Genomic DNA, 21,525 nt, shown 5'->3' with positions numbered 1-21,525 from the left:
TGTATGTGTGTGTCTTTCTCCACAGGAAAAGGAAAAGAATCATCACAGCTACCGTGCACACCAGCATCCTGCTTCACTGGCTTCATCAGAATAGAGTGCTCTTAACATCGACACAACTACTACATCGACACAAACCTTTATTACTCCTATGCATAACAAAGTGTTCATCCTTTAGTCAAGAGAAAAACCATGAATTTGGGGTCCGGATTTTATGGATCTATTCTTTAAGAAAATCATACATGTGATCTCTATGCCATTTTGTCAGATCCACAACTTTCCAAAGATTATCAAGGTCTAATATCAAGGTATTATTTGCTGTGTAGCAGAGAGAGGAGGGAGAAGGTCACACTTGCTCATGTGTAGAATTCCTCTCTGCCCTAAAAAGATGGATACCACAGATTATTTTTTCTAAAATGTTTATGGTCAAACATTAAAACTTCAGTTTGGATTTAATGTCAACATAAATAAAACTATAGCTGCACCCATGGTACATCTGTACCATGGATATCTCTGTCCTGCAGGACTACTTGTTGCCGTCTACTGGAAATGACCTTAATTTGTGTTTTCTGGGTAAGTGAAGAGGCCAGATGATTTTTGTATTGTCTCATCTCTTTCCCAGCAGTGGGGGAGGTTTCCTAGTAGAAGGGTATGGCTGCTACATGAATGGAGAACAATTCTTTGCTATCCTTTACTCCAACCCCCCTCCCTTCCCACTTCCTCTTGAGTCTTTCATCAACATCCTCTTTTCTCCCCTGCTGCAGTAGTAACTGGTGGTTGGAGGTCTGGAGGAAGCAGGGTGGGGGGCTGAAAGGGCAAATGATTTGCAGTCTACCTGTGGAAGCCTACGTAGCACTCCAGTGTTGGGGAGGCTCTGAATGTGGCAGTCGCAGCTATGCTGGGAATGTGAGCCTCCGCTCTGCCAGGGCTGGACCGGAGAAGCCCACAACTCTATTTAAGGAAATGGCAGTCAGGGGCCCATCAGCCGCTCTCTGAGCCTCTCCGTTTCTCTGTCTCTCTCTTGCTCTGCTCAAACCCCCCCTTCCTTCCTTTTACAAGAATGATAATTATTTTCCTTTGTGGAAGAAAGGTTTATTTCCGTACCTGCTGGGAAGATGGAGAGAACACACACACACACACACACACGCACACACACACGCACACACACACGCACATACACACACACAGTCTATTGGTGGTGCGGTTTGGGTTATTGTTTCCGGTACATTTGTGAACTTAAGGGAGTGTGTCTTTGTAAACTGCTTTAGTGCTGCGGTCTGCCAACAACAACAAAAACAACAACAAGCCACTCAAGGGAGGATGAGTGTGAAAGAAGGTGAAAGTACTTGAAGAAGGGACACAGTAGGTACACAGGAATCTTTTTGCGAGTATTTCTACTGTCTATGGCCCAATCAAAGTCTTTCAAGCTTCACCGATCACTTCATTGACAGCAGAGCTGTATAAGTGTGTTTGTGTGTAGGGACCAATTGGTGAAATAACATGACCCATTCAGAAAAACATGACAGCGCACCAGCCTGAGGCGACAAGAGCTCTACTAGAGTCGATCAGTGGAGAGAGGTGGCAGGTTGTACATTAGATTGCATTGTCCTCTGAAATGTCCACATCCAACTAGCATTTGAAAATTCAAGGTGGTTTTTTTTACACCACTGGAGAATCAAAGAGAACTGCGTTTACAACGTTTAACTTTAACTTTAGGATTACTGGACTCCTTAAAGATGTTCAAACATACAAAATATCACTCTATACAAAGATGTATATTGTTATGTACAGTCATAATGTTTAACACTACAGGGGAGGTGGGGGATAAAATATTCCCTGTGGTCTCCGGTAATTTGATTATTGTTGTACATGGGATTTCAAAGTTTATGTATTACAGGATGTGGTCTACAACAGAAATCATGTAACTCTTCACAATCGTCATCCCTTTTTAGATTCAGTCATGGCGTCCTCCATGAAAAGGAAGAAAATGAGGCACTGGACAAGAGAAGAAAGTGAATGTCTCCTCTGTGTTTGGGGAGATCCACAGTTTCAGCATCAGTTCAAAATTATAATATACTGTATGATCATAAAGTCCAGGAAATATATTTACCCTAAGGGTTTGTGGACTTTGCCCATCCATTCGGTCAACATCCTAACATGTTTCTGCCTATCAGATTGACAAAAACTTCCTCCATCACATAAAAGCTGAATTTCACACTGAACTGGTAAAGTGCACGAGAAGGAAAGAAAAACTCAGATCCATTTTAAGGATGTTGCTCCGGATGTGATTTAAATAAAAAACTATTATAATTTCAGATGTAAGTCTGACTGGAAAGGGGTTCAAAAATTACTTACACACTCCAGACTGGATTATAATCAACTAGCATAGCAGGTAATATTACAATCAACCCACCTCCCCAAGAGAAATTAATACTGTCCACATGAGGCTTTAGTTGAATTTATAGTATTTTTTATGACAAGTGATTTAAACTGACACCTGGGCGGGACTTGAGCACCTTGGTTAGTCTGGCTGCAGACAGTGAACACAGCTTCCTGGAGGAGTCTGGTTTGGATGAGGTCATTTCCACCGACCAGGGACTCAAAGTCTCATGTTGTATGGCCGTCACAGCAACCGTTGCCATAGAGCTCTCTTGCTGGGCTGGTTCTGGTGATGTCACTCTGTCTGTCGTGGCCAGCAGTGTGTCAGCCAATCAGAAGTAAACGAGAGTGGTCGGCGGCGCCTTGCTGTGTCTCAACTGTCACCGTCCATTCATGTGAGGACAGAGGGGACAGTCAGAGACACAGCTGAGCCTGGAGCAGAGCCCCACATTAAGGTTTTGGCTCGGCTGCTGTGGACTAGCAAACTATAAACCTGCCAAGAATACTTTTTTTTCCCCAACCCGCCTCATGTTAAGATGTCTTTGACCTTTTTCAACGTTATGGTAGGAATAAGACGTGTAATGGTAATCAAAGACTTAAATAACGCAGAGTTCTTATGCTTACTTTGTTAATAAAGTACTGTGCAAAAGTTTTAGGCTCTCCACTCCTTTCCACTGGAGTTGTTGGAACTACAGAAACACTCAGTGAACTGTAACTGAACCGTAATGTCACAGTGGATACACTTCCCTCACATAAGATAGACAGACAGGTACAGACACCGAGTTTCAGTTTTACCTATATCAGAGAATTTATTCAGAGTTTACGTTAATTAACGACAGCTGAAATGATCTGCCATCGGTGATGTTTGCCATTTTAACTAGTAAAAGTGACGATCACCAGCAGCTAAAGAAGCTTCTACCTGAATGTTTTGTAATAATGCTGGTTGTCAGTCACTAAACTCCAGTGCTAACAAATCTGTTATCTCTCTTTTCTCTCTCTTATAGGGTATTTCGCCAACCACTCACTGTCATATTCACACTCAAATTTTCACTAAAATAGCTCAATGTTCACATTGTAGGGGGTGAAACACAATAGAATATAGTACAGAAAGAATCAGATTTTTTTTTATCCGATGCAGATCCTACAAATTATGCCCATATTGGCTCTGATGAGGATCCTTGGGATTGGCTCAGGACATCTCTAACCTCAATAATAAACACAAACTTAGATCAATAGCTCTCTGACAGTGTCAGTCAAAATGGATCGTTACTATCTTCATAAAGGTAAAATTTATAGCAAAAAAAATCTAATTTCAGCTGATGTATTGTTGTTGAATTTGTTTTCATTCCATTTCATTATTGATATTGAAAATTCAGTGTCAGTTGGGCAGTTTAAGGCAGATTTATATTTGTGCTCGAAGGTGTTACAGTGTAGCTACCAAGCCTGGGCATATAGCGGATATAGGTACATCTCAAAAATGTAACTATACAGTGGGGCCACGACCACCACAAAGATACCACATTGGGACCACAAGAGAGAACTGTGACTGGTCAGCTTGGGCTGCTGGTGTTTTCTCCAACAGATTTCTGATGCCAGTAGAGATTTGGCATCAAAGACAACATTAAGCAAGTTAAAGAAGGCTCAGTGATCTTCTCATTTTCAGTCGCGCACATCTAGCAAAGCCATCTCGGTCACAAAGCCTCGGCTCGTGATTTTCAGTCTTGTGCATAGCCCACCGTCATTCTATATTACACCAACACTATTACTGTGGGGATTATAATAAAAGCAGGACACAGCCTGATCATGTAAAATACATATGTCTGGTGTTGTTAGTGCTATGAGTATCAGTCCATCCATCACTAAATTATCAAATAATGAAAACATACACCTTAAGTATCTACAGCAGGGCTGCTGTTAACTCCTTGTGTCAAGTATAAACTCAGTTTTATTCACAGCTATCTCTTCACAGATCCACTGCACTTCAGAAAACATTTTTGTATTGCATTTTTGCAAATAACTAACGTGTCGTTTATATTTTCAAGTTAACATAAAACACTGAATGATTACTAATGGTTAAAGTTATACAGGTTTTATGGATGTTTACTGATAGCTTAATCATTTTACAAAAATCTTACCAGCATATCACACACAATTATTGGTAATTGCAAACTTGATGAAGAAAATCCAGTTTCCAGGTTCCAGACATTTCTGAGTGACGCAAGAAACTACTAACTGAAACTACATCGTTATTAAGACGTAAGGAAGTTTTTTTTTAAATGTCAGCTGCAGGTGTACACAGCTCATGATTATTAGATAAATTATGGAGTGACAGTGTACAGTCTATGGGCCAGCATCTTCCTCGTTCCAAGTCAAACTTATGTTATTTTGTGAACTGCCTTGTCTGTACAGATCTGCTTGTCCGTGCAGTTGGGACTGGATGGCTCCCAAGCTTAAACAGCCTCCTTACACAAGAAGTGTACTGTATAGCACAGCCAGCTGCCTGAGAGTGGGGTGGGGTTGGGGAAGGGCTGGGCCGGGCCGGGCCTGGGGGGCTATATGGGGAAACATTATACGCCTGTATGTCTGGTCTGGTCAGGGCGAGACTGACTGGTCATCTATGAGACAGGCTGGTATCCCTCACCTGTTCTCACCCTCTCTCATTCTCTCTTGCATGCTATCTTTCTCACTCTCACACAGACACAGACACACAGACACACAGACACAGAGACACACAGACACACACACACACACACACACACACACACACACACACACACACACACACACACACACAATGTTTTCAACCTAATATTGTATCTGTACTCCGGCATAATTTAATTAAATTTTTTAGACATACTCACTAAGGGTTTTGGATGGATACATGCTGAGAACAAATCACAAATAAGGTAGCAAATAAAAAGAAAAAAAAATTTGGTTAGTTGCAGTTTACAGCTATTGCAATTTCTCTTTGGTTAATTAAAAGACAGGGCTTACATATGACTTTTATAAATTGATTTCATAACCATAACAACTCTCTTACAAAACTGGATCAGTAGGTTAGCTTAAAAAATACAAATGTGTGTCTATTCTATTCTAAAAAAGTTACCAACATACCACCATTAATTGTTACTAACATGATTTCACAACCACTACAACTAAAAGAAAAACTGTCACAAAGTATTTCCTTGTGCTTCTTCTTCTGACAGCTTCTGTCATTGGCTTGGCAATGATCTTGGCATTGGCCCCTTTCTCAAGCAACATAATTAGACTACTGTAACAAGTGTTCCATTTAACTACATCATAAGTAACGGAAGTCCACTTTAGCTAAATGTCGACACCGTTGTCTCATGAATTAGTCTCATGTTTAAAAACAAATCCAAAAGCCAATAGTTAAATTACATTGTGGATGTGGCACTATTGTATTATATCAGCATAAAGAAATTGAACTATCAGGGGCTAACGTTAGAAGCATCACAGAATGTGTCTATTACAGGTGGTAGGCTAAAACAGAATGAGGGACCAGTCAAGTCCTCTCCCCCACAACATTCAACCAACATCACTGAAGATTCAGACAGGTCCAAACCAACAACCAACATCATAGGAGTGTTTATTGCTGCAGAAATGTCTCCATACTTCGCTCAGAGTGGTTGACCCCTACAATAACTATAATGTTCCACCATGTGTACATAGTTTTGATAGGTCAGAGCAATACTGACAAATTACTTTTTTCTATTTTAGTACGTTGTGACCTTTTGCAAATGTTTGAGTAACACGGCAAGAATTATGGCAGTACCAAAAACATACGAAACCCTCTTTACACCAAAGAGCCACAGCATGAGTCAGACTATTAATTTTTTGTGCCATGAAAACTCAAATATACTAACTGAAAATATATTCAATGTGTATTCTGTCTGTTTGAAACACTTCCTTAATGCTAGAAGACTGGCTGCTCAATCATAAATGATGATCATGTGCCTTTTGGTTTGAGACTGGGTGTAAACATACACAGATACACATATGACACAGTAATCCAACTTGCTGGGGAAAGCAAAGCTGGGATCAAAGTTATAAAGAAGCACAGAAGGGTTCACTGAGAAACTAAACCTCCAGGATTTGTGAAGCGCTTGATTGCATAATCCCAGCTATCTGTGACACCTCGTCTCTCACAGATAATATCAAGAGCCTGACATGTCTGAGGCTTTGAGTATCTTCCATTGGCGTGGAGGCCTTTTGGCAGCTAGTCCTGAGCCCCAGTTTCTGTCCATCCTCTTGTTTTCACACACACGCAGAAAACAAACAAAAACAGACAAACACACACTTGGAAGCAAGAGCTGAAAATAAAAAGCCTTTGCTGTAGAAGCCGAGGGGAAAAGACAAGCTTTATTTCGTTTTCCCCTCTGGTCGTTTTGGCAGGTTGTCTGTCCCCATTCCTGAGGTTCAGTACGAGTTCACAGAACACGCCGTCAACTTCCAGAAATAAACTGTTTGCTCATGCGTGGGTGCGATGAAATAGTTTGGCGCCTAATCCAGAGACAAGAGTTTTCTCTCTGTCTCTCTTTCTCTCTCTCTCTTTGACAGAATAGCCAATGAGACATTTAGAAACACAGAAAGGATGTTGACAAATGGAGCTTGTGTGAGTGTGTGAAAAATCAGATCAGATCACTTCCACTTTTAACTTTTATCTCTATGAGAGCCAATATTTTTAGCCAGAGCAGGCCAATTACATCAGATTCAAGTTAAAGGGTGATAGCTGTGTTTTTTTTAAGTGTATGCTTGCTTTCAGAGAAGACATTTACAGAAAAATCATGAAGCCCTGATTTGGTTCGGTCAAAGATTCTGTTTTATTTCATGGTGCCGTTAAGTGTTATATCAGTACTGATTATGTTACACTCTGCCAATCACCTGACCCCTCACAGAAAGAAATGGAAGTCTCTTCCAGGGAAATTTTTAGAAACTTTTACAAACTCTTTTTAATTAGTGTTGACAAGGACAGCTGCTACTTTCAAGCCAGGTCTGAATATTTTGACTTTCAAAAACAGGTAAACCTTTAAAAACATAAAACAAAAACCTTGATGAGGAGGTCAAAAGACTAGGCAGAGAAACGGGTGAATGAATTAGAGCTGTAAATGGCACCAGTATTCTCTGAGTCTTCATCTTTTCCCTTCCTCACCCCACCCCTCCTCCTCCTCCTCCTCTCACCCTCCCCTCATCCATACCGCGGTGTACTCAGGAGACCTTAGCTCCACTGAAGGTGGAATCAGTTTTCCTTTTCCACTGTGTCTTTTTCCCCCCTCACTGGAAAAGCCCCCGTTCAACTCTCACTGAGCGCCTGACTCAAGTGTGCTCCGACGTGCCCACATTCCTAGACAGTATCCCCAACACCGGAACCGTTTACCGCCTCAGCCAGGAATGCTGATTTCCAGCCCAGGTTTTCATCAGGCCTAGTTTAGGCAGAGAGCGCAACAGGAATTCACTGAGTAATACTAGCCATTATACAACGCAGACTTTCCCTTCATGTCAGTCATCTCACACACAGACAAATGCAGAAGTATGCTTTCTCTCCCTCTCTACAGTATCAGACACAAAGCTAGTGGCGGCAGCTTTTCAAGTTCAGATTCAATTATTCTACTACAAATTTGACTATGAGTGGACAATGACAGTATATTTCAATCTCTACTGCTACTGTTATGAAAGTATTATATGAACATGAATCCCATTATAACAGGTTAAAGTTAATGAAGCCTTTTAATCACAAGGATTAAAAACAGGGACAGGACAAAATTCTAATTAAATAATCCTTTGATAAATTAGGTATTAGTTAAACTTGCAGATTGTAGGAGAGCTGAAACAATTTGTGGATTAATCGACTCATCGAGTGATAATTGATTTTTAAGCGAAAATATAAAACATTTGATGGGTCCAGCTTCTTCAGTGTGAGGACTTGCTACTTTTTCCAGTCTTATGTTCTAGTAAACTGAATATCTCTGAGTTTTGGACTATTGGTGAATTACAACAAGCTATTTGAAAACATTATTTTACAGACCACACAACTAATTGATTAATCGAAAAAAAAAATTGGCATATTAATAGATAATGAAAAGAATTGTTGATTGCTGCCCTAGACTGAAGTCTGTTTTGCTGTTGTCTTTCTCTAATTGCTTAACACAACAGCGATTCAACTTGTCCATGACAACATCTACATTTGCTGTCCCAATGGTGTCTTGTAGATCTTTCTTGGGAAAGCAGTGATGTTTCTCTGGCACACTAACCTATTTTAGTCCATCATGCACTTATCACAGCGGGAAAAGTAACCAGCTATGGTGATCAAGAAGCATGCACCCCTGGAGAAGAATTTTGGCAGTGAAAGCCCAAATTTGGTGGCCTCTGGTACAGTCTAATGACACTACTCCATCATATACTCTGATCTTAATTATTGCATATTTTAATGTCGGCTGTAAAGGATAATTAGGATTCTTGTGCATTTTAGCCCACACAGTGTACCCACACAAAAAGCTACTAATATTTAAAGCCACACCTATCTCTGACTGAGAACTCAGAACATTCATTCATGGTTCAGATGTTGTCCTGTCTGATTCCTCTACCTGCTCTGTAAAAAAAAACAAAACATGTTCATCTAATTCACATGACATGTTATCACAGATCTGAAACTAAATTCTCGGTAGCACAAAAACAACCACAGCAAAAATTTGTTGGGCAAAAAAGATGAAGACCATATCGAAGAAATTACGCCATTACTAGACTGAAATGGATGAACTCCCAGTTTAAAACAGTGACATTGGCTGCTGCCACTCATCCGATATACAGAGCTCTACCTCTGTCACCTTCAGTTCTACAACACAGCTGCTTGTACATATTGAATCACTGCCTGCCTCCTTCCTCAAACAGCCGTGCAGGCCAGGTCAGCAGTACACCACACGAAAATGAAGTTAGTCATTCAGAACACCAGGCCCACTGTCCACTCTTCCCCACCCCTTACACTAACCCTACACCCTCTGTGTATGTGTGTGTATGTGTAAGAATGTGTATGTGTGTGTATGTGTAAGAATGTGTGTGTGTGTGTGTGTATGTCGTTCTTCAGACGGTGCTCTGCTCTGCTCCCTATTCATGTCCTCTCAACTTTATCCGATATTGTCCCTCTTGGGATTGTCTCAAAAGAAGTTTTGTTCTCCTTAAGGGGAGGCGGGGGCAGGAAGTTACATTCCTTAATAACCACAACTAAAATGCTGCAGGCTACATATTACTCCCGTCAAACATCACGAAAGAAAACCTGGATTTAAACTTTTACTGTGGTCCATTAGAAACAAATAAATCTGTGAAGTGATTTATAGGGCTGATTATTGATGGCACCTCCCTTGTTGACTTAGGGTTGGGGCTGAAATGAAAACTCAGAAAATGCAATTCTCCTTTAACACATATATACTGGTCAGATTCAGATAGATATATTGAGGCTTAAAAATACACAAACTCTTAAAAGTAATCAAATTACTAATGGGAGTCAATGAAAAACTACAATTAAAACAAATCCTGTGTCATGCAACTCTGCCTGTCTTTCAGGGAGATAGTGATCCCATTGACTACGACTGCATCTCAAGTCGCAAATAAAGCCGCATCACTCGCTGGGTCCCAAAACAAGGCAGCCTCTCAGCCACTCAAAGAAGTAGGTCACTGAGGATTCCATTCATTTGTACACCGCTTTCCAAATAGTTGCGCTTTTCCACTCAGCCCAAGACTTCCAGCTGCATGTTAACCCTTTAACAGCCTGCAAGTCTCATTTCTGTACCAGTGCTTATTACTTATCAGTAAGTAAACTAACAGTTGTGTATGAGGGGCTCAAGGTTGTGTGAGCAATTTGTGATTTTGTTCCTAAACTGACTTGGCTTACAGTGATTAACAATTTTAAGGAGATGCTAAAAGGTTTTTACTTGGATTTATGTCTCTTTTTTAGACTTACATTGCCAGTACTCTGTGTTTTAAATTGATCACTTTCTTCGAAAAATACAGGTATTGGGTGTTTTATCGATACCTTTTTAATTGCATTCAATTTAACAAGCAATGTAGCAATACAATAATACAATTAAAATATTAATTAATCAAATCCCCAAACCCAACCCTCATTTAATTGGCTCCACCTGACAAGGATTATGTCATAATGAACTCTTTCTTACTTTCACTTCTGACTTGCATCAAATTCAGGAATATTCTATAAGGCAATACCCCAAATTTTCTAAAACATGTCCATCACTCCCTTCACACTGTGCATCTTCATACAGTACAGTATGATAACAACTCCTTCCACTATTGTTGTTGTGTGGGGGCAGAGTCAGACTTCCATTGTAGTAAAATGTATTTCTTAGCTGCGATCAGTGTAAGAAAGACCGTTTTACTCAGACATAGATCCAAGCCCAGCCCCATAACATATGAATCAGACTGTAAGCCTCTTTATTGAATCTTGGACATTTAGAAGATACTGTGAGGTTTTGGGTTTTTTTCATGTAATTAAGAAGGAGAGTGATAGGTATGGTGTAAAACATTCAGCCGTATTAACCTATATGTTGTATTTGTAAGAACAGATTGCGAGTCTTCATTTTTCTATTGTATAGCTCTTCCCATTTCCTTGTGGTGGTAAATCATTATGGTAAGATTGATACATTTTTGAAACTATATTTTCTGGAGATGCCATACTCTCTAGTGCCATAGGGATGGGTATTTGGGTATTTTGGAGAATTGTTTTAGATTTTTTTTCTTTTACCCAGCCCCTTATCTGTAAATATTTGTAAAAATGTGAGAGATGGAGATAAAATTGTTCTACAACACACTCAAATTCCTTAAAAAAAAAATCCATCTTTACAGAGATCCCCAACAGTGCGGATACCAGCTTCCTTCCATTATAAAAAAAAAAGCATAAAACAAAAAAATATGCTCCTTACATAGCTGTGGTAAGAAATAATTACAAACTGGCAAATACTCCATAATCAATACAAGATCAGTATTGCCCCAGTAAAACACCAAACCAATACATCAGCCTTACCCTAGCACATAAGCACTCAAACAAGCTACCACAACATACCAGAGGGATCACGTAACCAGACAACCTTCTCAATATCCCTCTTTTCAGCAGCATGTGTCCTGATGTTAAGTCTACGGTGCTGTAACAGGCCCACTGATTCCATTTTATTTAGCTGAATCAGCGGACGGTGAGGGACCATAAGCTGACACAAGTGGGAGAAAACTGAAGGGTGTGGCCCAAAATTCAGTCTGGAGGGACAGAAGGTAGGAGCTCATTAAAATCTACTATGACAGAGGTTGTTGTAGAGAGCCAAAATGTACTGAAACAACACAGCCACACTTGCTGAAAATAGGGAAATATGCACACTGATATTCTGTGGTGCTCTCTATTAGTGTCCATTACTGACAGCACTTATATGTCACACAAGAAAACAATTTCATATTAAAATGTCTTTGTTCAACAGAAAACAGTTTTACCATTTAATTATTACATCAGAGCTTGTAGCTTAGTTTACCTGTGTATTTTTTAATTTTAAGATTCATGCAAATATGAGTGTAACCACTAGTGATTACTAACATAAGACTATCTGACTGTGTAAATCCCTGACTTGGTGATACATTGAGTTCAGGCTGTCATCAGTCTGTTCAGAGGCACAAAAGCTTGACAGTGAATTTTTCAACTTTTTTTTCTTAGGTCCTTGTGTTTAGTGAAATCCTTTCGACTGTTTCAGTTGAGGAGATACTCTGTACAAAGTAAAAAACAGCACAAACTCTAATGTGGGACTAGACTCAAATAAAGACACTGGCTCATCTGACAAACACAGAACAACTATTCTGTATTATTTTTGTTTGGGGAAATAATCCAGCTTCAGAAAACACAATTTATAGTAAAGAACGGCAAGGATAAACAGTTAAAAACTTGCTATTAAGAAAGGGAATTTGGTTCATCGTTCGAATTAAAATCAGGTCACAGAATGTGCTGAGTACACAGCAAAACGAACGAAGCACTGGTATTATTTAAGCCTAATAACATAATATGCTGCATAAATGTTTGCTCATGTGGTGCTATTTCTTTGAACCGTCTGCAACAGATGTTACTTTCAGAAAGTCACAATCAGGGTTTGCATAGAGAATTAAGAGGCCGCCTCCAGCTCTCGACAAAACTCTGACAGGTGCGTTCATGGAAAACACCATTTACCAACAAGCATCTGTCATCTATAACTGCAATTGGTGTATCACAGCGATATGGTGGCGCTGTATTGTAATCAGCACAGTGCACTTGGAAAGGCGCTGCCAAAACTGCCAAAGAGGAAGAACTGCAATTTTCCTCAAGAAATATTCAATTAAAACCAAAGTGTCGTCATAATCAAGGCAAATGTGACAGTGACAATATAGCATGATATGGATCTCAGGTCTTACTGTCCACTCCACGCTATTTGTTCAAATACCAATCACAGCTACAAATCATATCAATCTTTAACTCACAGACCTTTTGATTATGTTATTTTACACACACAATCAAAACTCAACCCACAAGCATATTTCCTTCATGTCTCATTCCCACCTAAATCATAAATCAGATTCTTGTTAGCTGGGAAATTAATATTCATGCAGAATATAAGCATGACTGTGACTCAAGTTTCGTGACAAAGATCACAAGACAATGTCTCTTTGACTCACTGACTCACACATAATACACCGTATTCTGAAAAGTACAAAAATGAGAGTCTCTCTATGTCTTCAATTTGTTTTGGTTCACAGTATGAACCAGCCTGACTTTGGGAGGATTCCACTAAGGAAACTTTATATAGTATGCTTTGATGTCTCCAGCTTTATATTAAACAATAACAAAGACCAGCCTATATTAACTGCAGCCACTGCCCATTGTAAACCCTGATGGAAACTATGTAATGTGTGAATGTCACTGCAGGGCAGGGCTATTATGTCACTCCAGTAATGTCTGCTGCCACAGTGTCAGCCAGCAGATGTGTTACTGCATGCAGATGTTGCCATAGGTACACACAGACGCCTGCTCTACATTGCAGCAGCAGCAACACTTCATTCTATTTTTCATGAGCCCAGTCAGTTGCCAGGGTTTTTGTTTCCATGGCCACGCTGCAGTCTGATGCAACAAAACCCAGCCAGAGCCCCCCTTGGGTGCCTTGGCGCGATACCAACCCAGGGAGCGCTACAGCACTATAGGCTGGCACACTGACTGACTGACTCTCCAGCCAGCCACAGTGCCAGCTGAGCTAACACTATTCACAACCCCAACCTCCTCCCACAGTCGTTTACTGACTGGCTACAGTTCAACGCAAAAATTTGCACAGTTTCATACAATCAGTGATTCAGCTATTTGTTACTCTTGATGCTGGAATGTCTTGAACAGGGAATGTCTTCTAATGCTTGCATGGAGTCTATACTTATGTGTTTTCCTGTGTGTTTTCTCCAGGGTCAGAGACTACAGTGCCTTCAGGAAAACTGGCCAATAGGAACATAGGATGATTTTAAGATTTAAGATTTGTCAATTTAACAAGCATTTCTCCCTTTTATAACAACTTCTGCCAATTACCAGCAGTGGGACGTATGTTAAATTTAATCTTAGAGATACAAATAAAATGTTTTTTAAGAGGTGTAAGTGTGTTATTTTATAAATCACTGTCCTTATAGAGAGAGCAGGATTAGGTTTTTGTCGGAGAAAAATGCAATCTGAGAAACTAATTCATAGCTCTGGTCTCTCAGTACCTGTATGCATTTTCATTATATATTAATGGATGATGTACTGTAACAGTTGACTGTGTCTGAGCAGCTGAATATCCTACCTGGGTTGTTGGCCTCTCCCTCCAGGACCTGCAGTTCGGTGCATTCGGCAAGGGAGTGCTCCAGACAGAGCTGCAGGAAGCGGGCCTGGGTCCGGCTCACCCTTTTCAGCAGGGAAAGCAGAGCCACTGTCTGCTCACACTCATTCCACCCCTTGAACCAGCTGGCTAGCACGCCCACCTGATCACGAAACATCATGGTCTGCGAGGCGGGTTAAAGGTGGACTGACTGTGGTGGTGCCGGGCTGGGCTGAAAGGTGTGGGGAGCGACTCAGAGAGAAACTTCCCCCAAAACTTTACACTGATGGTTTGGGTAAAACTGATGGAGGATGATGCTGCTCTTATCAGCTGGTTGTTGATGTCTCTGTGGGGTCAGTCAGTGAAGTTCAGCTGAAGTGCTGGTTTGCCATTCTTAGCTTTGTCATTATTAGCTGGGACAGCAGAACACCAGGCTCTCATTGGCCTTCTGAGGCCAAAATTTGTTTCACCAACAGCCGGTGTTGGATATATTCCTGCTGCTTCTCCTGTCTGTTAATCTCCCTTGGTGGTGGGGGTGTGAGGTGCTCTTCTAGCTAGGCATTAGGAGATATGAGCTGCTCTCGGCTGCTTAGTCGCTCCCAGAGGGATTGATATTTGATGAGTCAGCTTTCTTCCAGCACACGCTGTGTCACATCAGCTTCAGCCTCACTGGCATTTTTCTTCAGGGAATCCCTCTTACGCCTGCAGGAGGATGTTAGATGTTAAGGGAGGGGTAGGGGAGAAAACACATATTTAACAGACAATTCTTTCTGTGGCTCTTCATACACATCTCTCCTCTGTTTCATACATATGCAATGACTTTTACAGTGCACTAGAAAAGAGCCTAACTTGAAATGCGACAGTACAGTGTCCCTGTTGCTTTAGCTCTGCAGACTTTGTGCTGCTGCAATAGAGCCGCTTTGAAGAAACCAGCCTTCAATAACTCATACATGCATTTATAGGTTGCCTTCTCGCCGTCGCCTATGCGCATAGGCTTGTGGCATTCACCGCCGAGACAAAAATAAATAATTTTCGTTTTTGGTATCCACCCATTCCTAAAAATACAGCTGTCGGTACTACTGGCGCTGCATCCCAGAATTTTCCAAAGAAAGGAAGCCGGGTCACCGACGGCTGCTCGTTGGCAGAGCTGTGTGCTGTAGAGACGTTAGCAGCGACTTCCCTCCGTTATTTTAATGACAGGTTAGCCTCATAAAGCTGTATTTTAAACCGAGGACAGGCTGGAGGGGTGAGTTTTAGAACAAGAAACACCGACTAAGAGTAAGCTAGGAGCAGACTCCAGGTTACAGGGCTGAGCGTTAGCCGCTGTCTAAAACTGTCACTTTGCTTCATCAGCACACAGGGAATGACCGTTGACGGATATATGTGTGTATATGTGTGTGTGAGCAGTTTGTAAAAGAAAAACTAATAAATATAACCTTACTTGTGTCTCAATCTCTTCTCTTATCTAGAATCATGTAACAACTGTGACTTTAACGTAGTTAGCAAAGTTGCAACTGTGGCTAAAATTAACGGCTACAACATTCTAATAACGGCTGCCATTGACTGAAATGAAAAAGCGTTCGCTAAGTGGTAAAACTGTGTAATTTCAATTTCAAGGCTGGTTGAGATAGATAGTAGGGTTGTGTTAGTCCGTTTTTCTTGGATAAATACTCAAGAAGAGTGGACAAAACAACGACAAAAAGCTTCAGAAACTTCAGTTTGAATATCTTAATTGTCGACGCGACGGTTAGAAGTACCGGGCTGGACTGGTCTTACCTCCTGGCGCAGTTTGCATCGTTGGGTTTGTCTCAGGACGGGCAACAGGCTCAGCTTTTTGGGGAGCGGTGCCCCTTCACTCCGGGTCTGAGGGATTTGCCATCTTGACTAACTTTTCCTCTGTCTCTCCCCAGCAGACGGTGCTCCGGTCTAAAAGACGCGGTCAAACCACACGGAGCAGAGTAAACAACTTCCGCCTACCGCCTTCAAAATAAAGTGCAACAACAAACAAAAGGTTCGAAACTTGCAAATGAATGAATTTAATTTAATTTAATTTTTGCTGATTTATTCGAGCAACTCTTACAACCAGTGTCAACTTAGAATATGGTATACTTTGTCTGTGCTTAGTTTATAGAATAATGTGCTTGCTAAAAGTAAAGTGAGGATGCTTTCTAAAGTAATGTCATGAATAGGTTTCATTTCAGTTAACTTCATATGAAGTATAGTAAATATATATTTTAAAAAAGTAAAACTAAATCAATGTATGGTGTGACCACCCTTTGCCTTTGAAACAGCACCAGTTCTGCTTGGCATACTTTCACGCTGTTTATCAAGGTACACAGAGGGTAGGTTGTCCCAGTCATCTTCAGAACCATAGTTCTACTGTCTCAGTGTCTTCCCATACTAACTCCATTATGTTGAGATCAGAGCTATGTGTCATAGTTGGTCAAGGAGGAGGTAGTACTAATGTAGTTTAGTCCTTGCCCAGGGCCAATGGTCACCGCCCTCCCAAATGTTCACAAGATTAATCTTGGGGTTGTGAAGTGATTAAAAAGGTAAGAAAAAGGAGAAACACAGATTAACTATACACATTTCATTTTTATTACTAATACTTTAAAATTTAAAATTTAAAATTTTTAATCATAATTATTGCTCTTTTAATATGTTCAACCCATAACGTTGCAGATGGCTATGGTGGAGTTAATTCTAATTACTTTATTTACGGTTGTAAAGTTTGCAAATTCCATCTGGTGGACCAATAAAGTTCTATCTTATCATGACCTATGATAATAGGTCATCATCATCAATTATTTGTTGTTTCTATTTTGTATTATTAATCTGAAATCTCAAAGTTATTTAATTTACAAAATACATGCTGCAGAGTAAAAGTATGTTTGCCCTGTAGTGGAGTAGAAGTATAAAGTAGGATAAAATGAAAATATAGTTCAAGTACAAGTACCTTATGACTGTAGCTACAAAGTACAGTGGGGGAATTCCAGCAGCTAACATCAAAACTGTGTTTTTCGTTATAGTTATTCCAAAACAAAATGAATGCATTAACTTGATTTCATCGTGTTGGTGTTTATTGTTGTGTACAACCTCCAACAACCGTTTGATAAACGCCCGCGCTCTTACTTTGAAGGCAGGAACGGTCAACTTCCGGCTGTGTTTTGGCCGCCTTGACGCGAAGAGGGGTCGCGCTGCTCGTTTCCACATGCTAATCATTAACAGCGGAGCATTACGTCAGGGGCTTGGCAGCGCGAGGAAGCACCAAAATAGAGGGAGAGGGGGGGGGCGTCAGAGGGGGAGGGGGAGATGGGGAAAGAGAGAGAGAGAAGAATCAACAAAACATGAGTTCCAACTTGAGCAAATAATTTAATTACTATTATATTAATTTTAGTGGCAAGCTTGATGTTAAGCTTTAAGAGTTTGGGAACAAAGAGGGTTATCAGTAAACAAAACTGTGGGAAAAGCTAGCTACCTAGCAAGCTAAGTGGTAACAGCACAAACAGTCAACTGTCAGCTAACTGCCATGGAACCTCATAACTAGACAAGGACAAAACTATTTAAATGACACAAAAGGAGAAAAGCAACAACAAAGATTAAAAAAAGAGAGAAACATGAATAAGATTAATTAACTACAGAACATTCCTGAAGGGTAAGAACATTTTTTTAAAGAAAAACTGGACTACATCTTTGTAAAAAAAAAAAAAAAAAAAAGGACTAGCTACTAGCTAACTAGCTAAACACCTTTGCTTTGTATATAAAGAAAGTGGAGATCACAGTAGTAATTTCTCAGTTGGAAACAGAGACCCAAAACAACTACAACCAGATGGATGGAGTCTAAATAGTCTTGGGGTCCACCACCCACAGGCTATGACCAGTGAAGCAGGGAGGAAGAACTACAGAAGCAAGCTGCTCAGAGACCAACCCTAAACCACCCAGATCAGTCTTTAAAAGGCAAGGTGACAGAGCAGTAAGAACAGACCTGCTGTTATCTACAGAGCAAGCCAGAAGCTTGGCATTATAATATGGCTTGGCAATATAATGACCGGCAACAAATGACAGCTATATACAGATACTGTATCAAGATTCAGCATCAATTTTCACAGCACAGGCACAAAGATGGTTCAAGGGTCTCAGACAAAACTGGAAGAGTTTGAAAGAGACTTGAGCAGAGTGGAAACTCTCGCTCCAATGTCCCGTGTCCACACAGCCTAAACTGTGAGAGTCTGACACAATTCAGCTGCTGAAAAATGACATGAAACAGTTTAACAAAGAAAGCAATACTGCTGTCGGACAGTTGAGAGACAATTAACCTCTCAGATATGAACTATATCAGATGGGAAAAGAGGTGGAGCAGAGAGACACATTTCTTGTCAATCTAAAGGAGAAGCTGTTTAGGATGTCAGATGAGAGACACAGGTTCACAGACTGGCCCCAGCCCAGTCTCCCCAGTCCTCCACAGACTGGCCTCAGCATCCAGTCAACAGCACAGGCCAGACTATCCAGTTCTCCACAAGACAACTGTACATCTCCAGCCCTACATACAGTCCCTCGCCTGGCCACAGCAGAGCCAATTACAGAGGAACAGGGACCACTGCATCACCAGCACACTTAAAACTGCAGTCCTTATTGACTCCAATGGCAAATTCCTGGAGCACAGGAAGCTGTTCCCTCACTACAGAGTAATGGCTCACAAAAGTTAAGATTATTCAATATTTTACATGATTAGAGAAGCTTAGAGAAAAGTCCAAAAGATTCACATAAATTTGTTCAGCAAAACATTTTCTTTTTCAAGTTTACATGATTATCTCAATAGTCCCCAATAGGCTTCTATAATGACTTTAATTATTTTTCCAGATGCTTTGAGGATGGAACACAATATCACAATCATGTATTGGGCATTTAAAGGACAATCTAACCCTTTTTTAGAATTCACATTTGCTATTCCTGTGCTCCAGAACAAACTGGTGAATATTTGTGAACATGCTGCACTCTCCTCTAAAGTAAGAAACCAAAGGGAGAATCTTAAAATGTGAAATGTCATCCCAGTTTATTCTGTAACAATGAATGGGGCTCTGATGCTGTGAGGCCTTAAACTATTTGCGTAATTTCTTACACTAAAATTAGAAAGAAAGAATCAAATTTTAAGCATCCAATTCAAAATCTGGATGCGACCTATTAGGGGGTACTTTACACAGATTATGGGGCTAGTGAGGTAATTTAGTGGCTCAAAGTAATTTCAGCGATATAACTTCAGTAGCCTGACTCAATTAAAAAGAGTAATTGAAATTCCTGCATTTCACATTTTAATCACTTCTGACATTTAATCAATATTTTACAGGAATACACATCTGTTGATTCTTCACAAAGTCAGTGCCCCCCGTGATTTATGAATTCTCTCTGATTTCTAGCTTTAAGGCAGATCATTCAGATTTAACTGTCCTTGGGCCCAGGAGTAACATATCTGACATTTAAACCTCTCATTTAGTTAAAATTGCTTTCAAATTAATGAACTGTACGTTTATGAACGTTGTGATTATTATTTATTAGTAACTTGAACTTCGTGCACAGGTGCTGTTGGACTTATACTTGTAGTTTACCTTCACTTACCACCGCAGTTTATTGATTTTTGCTGCTGCTTGTGGACTTCATGCTGGTTTACTCTGTGTCCATGAGAATCTGAGTACATATATAGTGTAAATGTGTCTTTTAATAAAACAGCATGTTAAGTAATCTTATTCCATCCTGCATCTACGGGAAGGGCTGGCATGGGGAAAATAGCGGGAAATGAACAAACCGTTCAGGCCCCGTACCGCCAGAACAGGAGGCCTAATGGCCGCCCGGCACGTGTGGTGGGCTTGAAACGTGGTTGTGGTTTGTTGGAGTCCGAAAACCAGGCGGATCTCTTCTTTCCCAGAATAATGTGAATAACAGCATAAGAAAAGTTAACTGGGGAACAAACAAACGCAGAAACGTTTCGTACCTGTGACAGCTTTGGAAATCGGACGAACAGGAAACGGGGCGTGCCGGGAAAAAACCAGAGGTGCGCACATCTGTCTGCTTTAATGCACTGCGCACATACGGGCATTGGGCCTGAAAGGCGCCAACTTTGCTTTAAATACAGAAGACAAAAAAGGAGAAGGGTCGCAGCAAGCCCATGCCTGGCTCTGAGAACAGTCCACGGTCGAAACTCTCTGAAACGTCCACCAGGCTTTATATGCAGTCTGCAAGAAGAATTACTGTCCGGTACCGGAGGTAAGTCCGACAGCGTCGGCTTTGAATTTACTTTCTCTTCAAAGTGGTTCGAGAAAATTTTCATTTCTTGATGATAATGTGAGCAGTGCAACATTTACTGGCCTGACTGTAAAATAGGCCAACACAAACTTTTGCATATCACAAACAGAATATCAGTAAAAGGGAGACCATCTTTGTAGTTTGTATTCTAAGCATACATTTAGAGTAATTACTGTTAAAATATGAAGTTATTTTTCTGCCTCATCTCTGAGTGCACTGTGGGGATTTTTGCACACAAATTCTATTTTGAAGAAAAAATATTTTTGAGCATATAATACCATAACCTGAGCAAACTAAAGTCTACTCTGTGCACCTGTGTCGCAGTTGCGATGTTTATTCCCAGGTGAATCCCGGTTTTGTTTGTTGTTTGTTGTGGGTCACCATAATTTTGAAGTGCGTTTTGGGCAGGACGCCATCTTTAATGTTTTCTTCTCTCACGGTACAAGGTTAGCAGTGTTAACAGCAGCCTGCATCATCTTACAATAGCTTCATTTAAATCACACTTCCAGTCTTTCTGTTAAAACTATCTGTAAACAACATTTTAGTTAACAGTTTGTCATTGGTCTGAGACGTGAGCGGTTGTATTTCCTGTCTTAAGGTTGTTCGTAATATTAGCTAACCGGCTAGCTTTCTGTTTGGTTACAGGTAGGCATGCTATTCATCTGCTAGCTACTTTAGCTTAGCAGTTAGTGGTGACTAATTCTCTCTCTCTCTCTTTTGCTCGGTGTTTTTGAAACTTCAGTGTAGAGGACTGTGATGTCTGTCAGAGCCTCCGATCGGTTTATATGTGTTTTTAATAACTAACTAAGGGGATGCATTTACTCTTTCATCCGCGAGCACAGTGTAGCCACGGTGCCGTACAGCAGGTCTGGACAGGTGACAGGTGTGTTTACAGTGTCTGTGCTCTGAAGGACGTTACAACAGGAAAGGGGTGAAAATTAGGGGGTTCACCCAGGTGTTTCTCTTAAATCAATGCCGATCGTAGCCT

General features: G+C 40.6%; 1 protein-coding gene across 2 annotated transcripts in view; it reads right to left on the bottom strand.

Annotated features, from left to right (window-relative positions):
- The window catches only part of samd4a (sterile alpha motif domain containing 4A), a 54,393-nt gene extending 38,235 nt beyond the window's left edge, over positions 1-16,158 (bottom strand). For both annotated transcript variants that reach the window (XM_023405831.2, XM_023405832.2), the window contains exons 1-2: positions 16,017-16,158; positions 14,226-14,942 (exon numbers count right to left, since the gene is read on the bottom strand). In XM_023405831.2, coding sequence (XP_023261599.1) covers positions 14,226-14,421 — 196 coding nt within the window. In that variant the 5' untranslated portion in view covers positions 14,422-14,942; positions 16,017-16,158. The remainder of the gene's footprint in view (positions 1-14,225; positions 14,943-16,016) is intronic.
- Between the last annotated feature and the right edge of the window lie 5,367 nt (positions 16,159-21,525).

The sequence above is a fragment of the Seriola lalandi genome, unplaced genomic scaffold, assembly GCF_002814215.2.
Source record: "Seriola lalandi dorsalis isolate HSWRI2012SDOR001 ecotype SW California unplaced genomic scaffold, Sedor1 jcf7180002054286, whole genome shotgun sequence".
NCBI classification, from domain to species: domain Eukaryota; kingdom Metazoa; phylum Chordata; class Actinopteri; order Carangiformes; family Carangidae; genus Seriola; species Seriola lalandi.
Note: the sequence above shows the minus strand (reverse complement) of the source record. Positions and strands in the feature narration are given on the sequence as shown.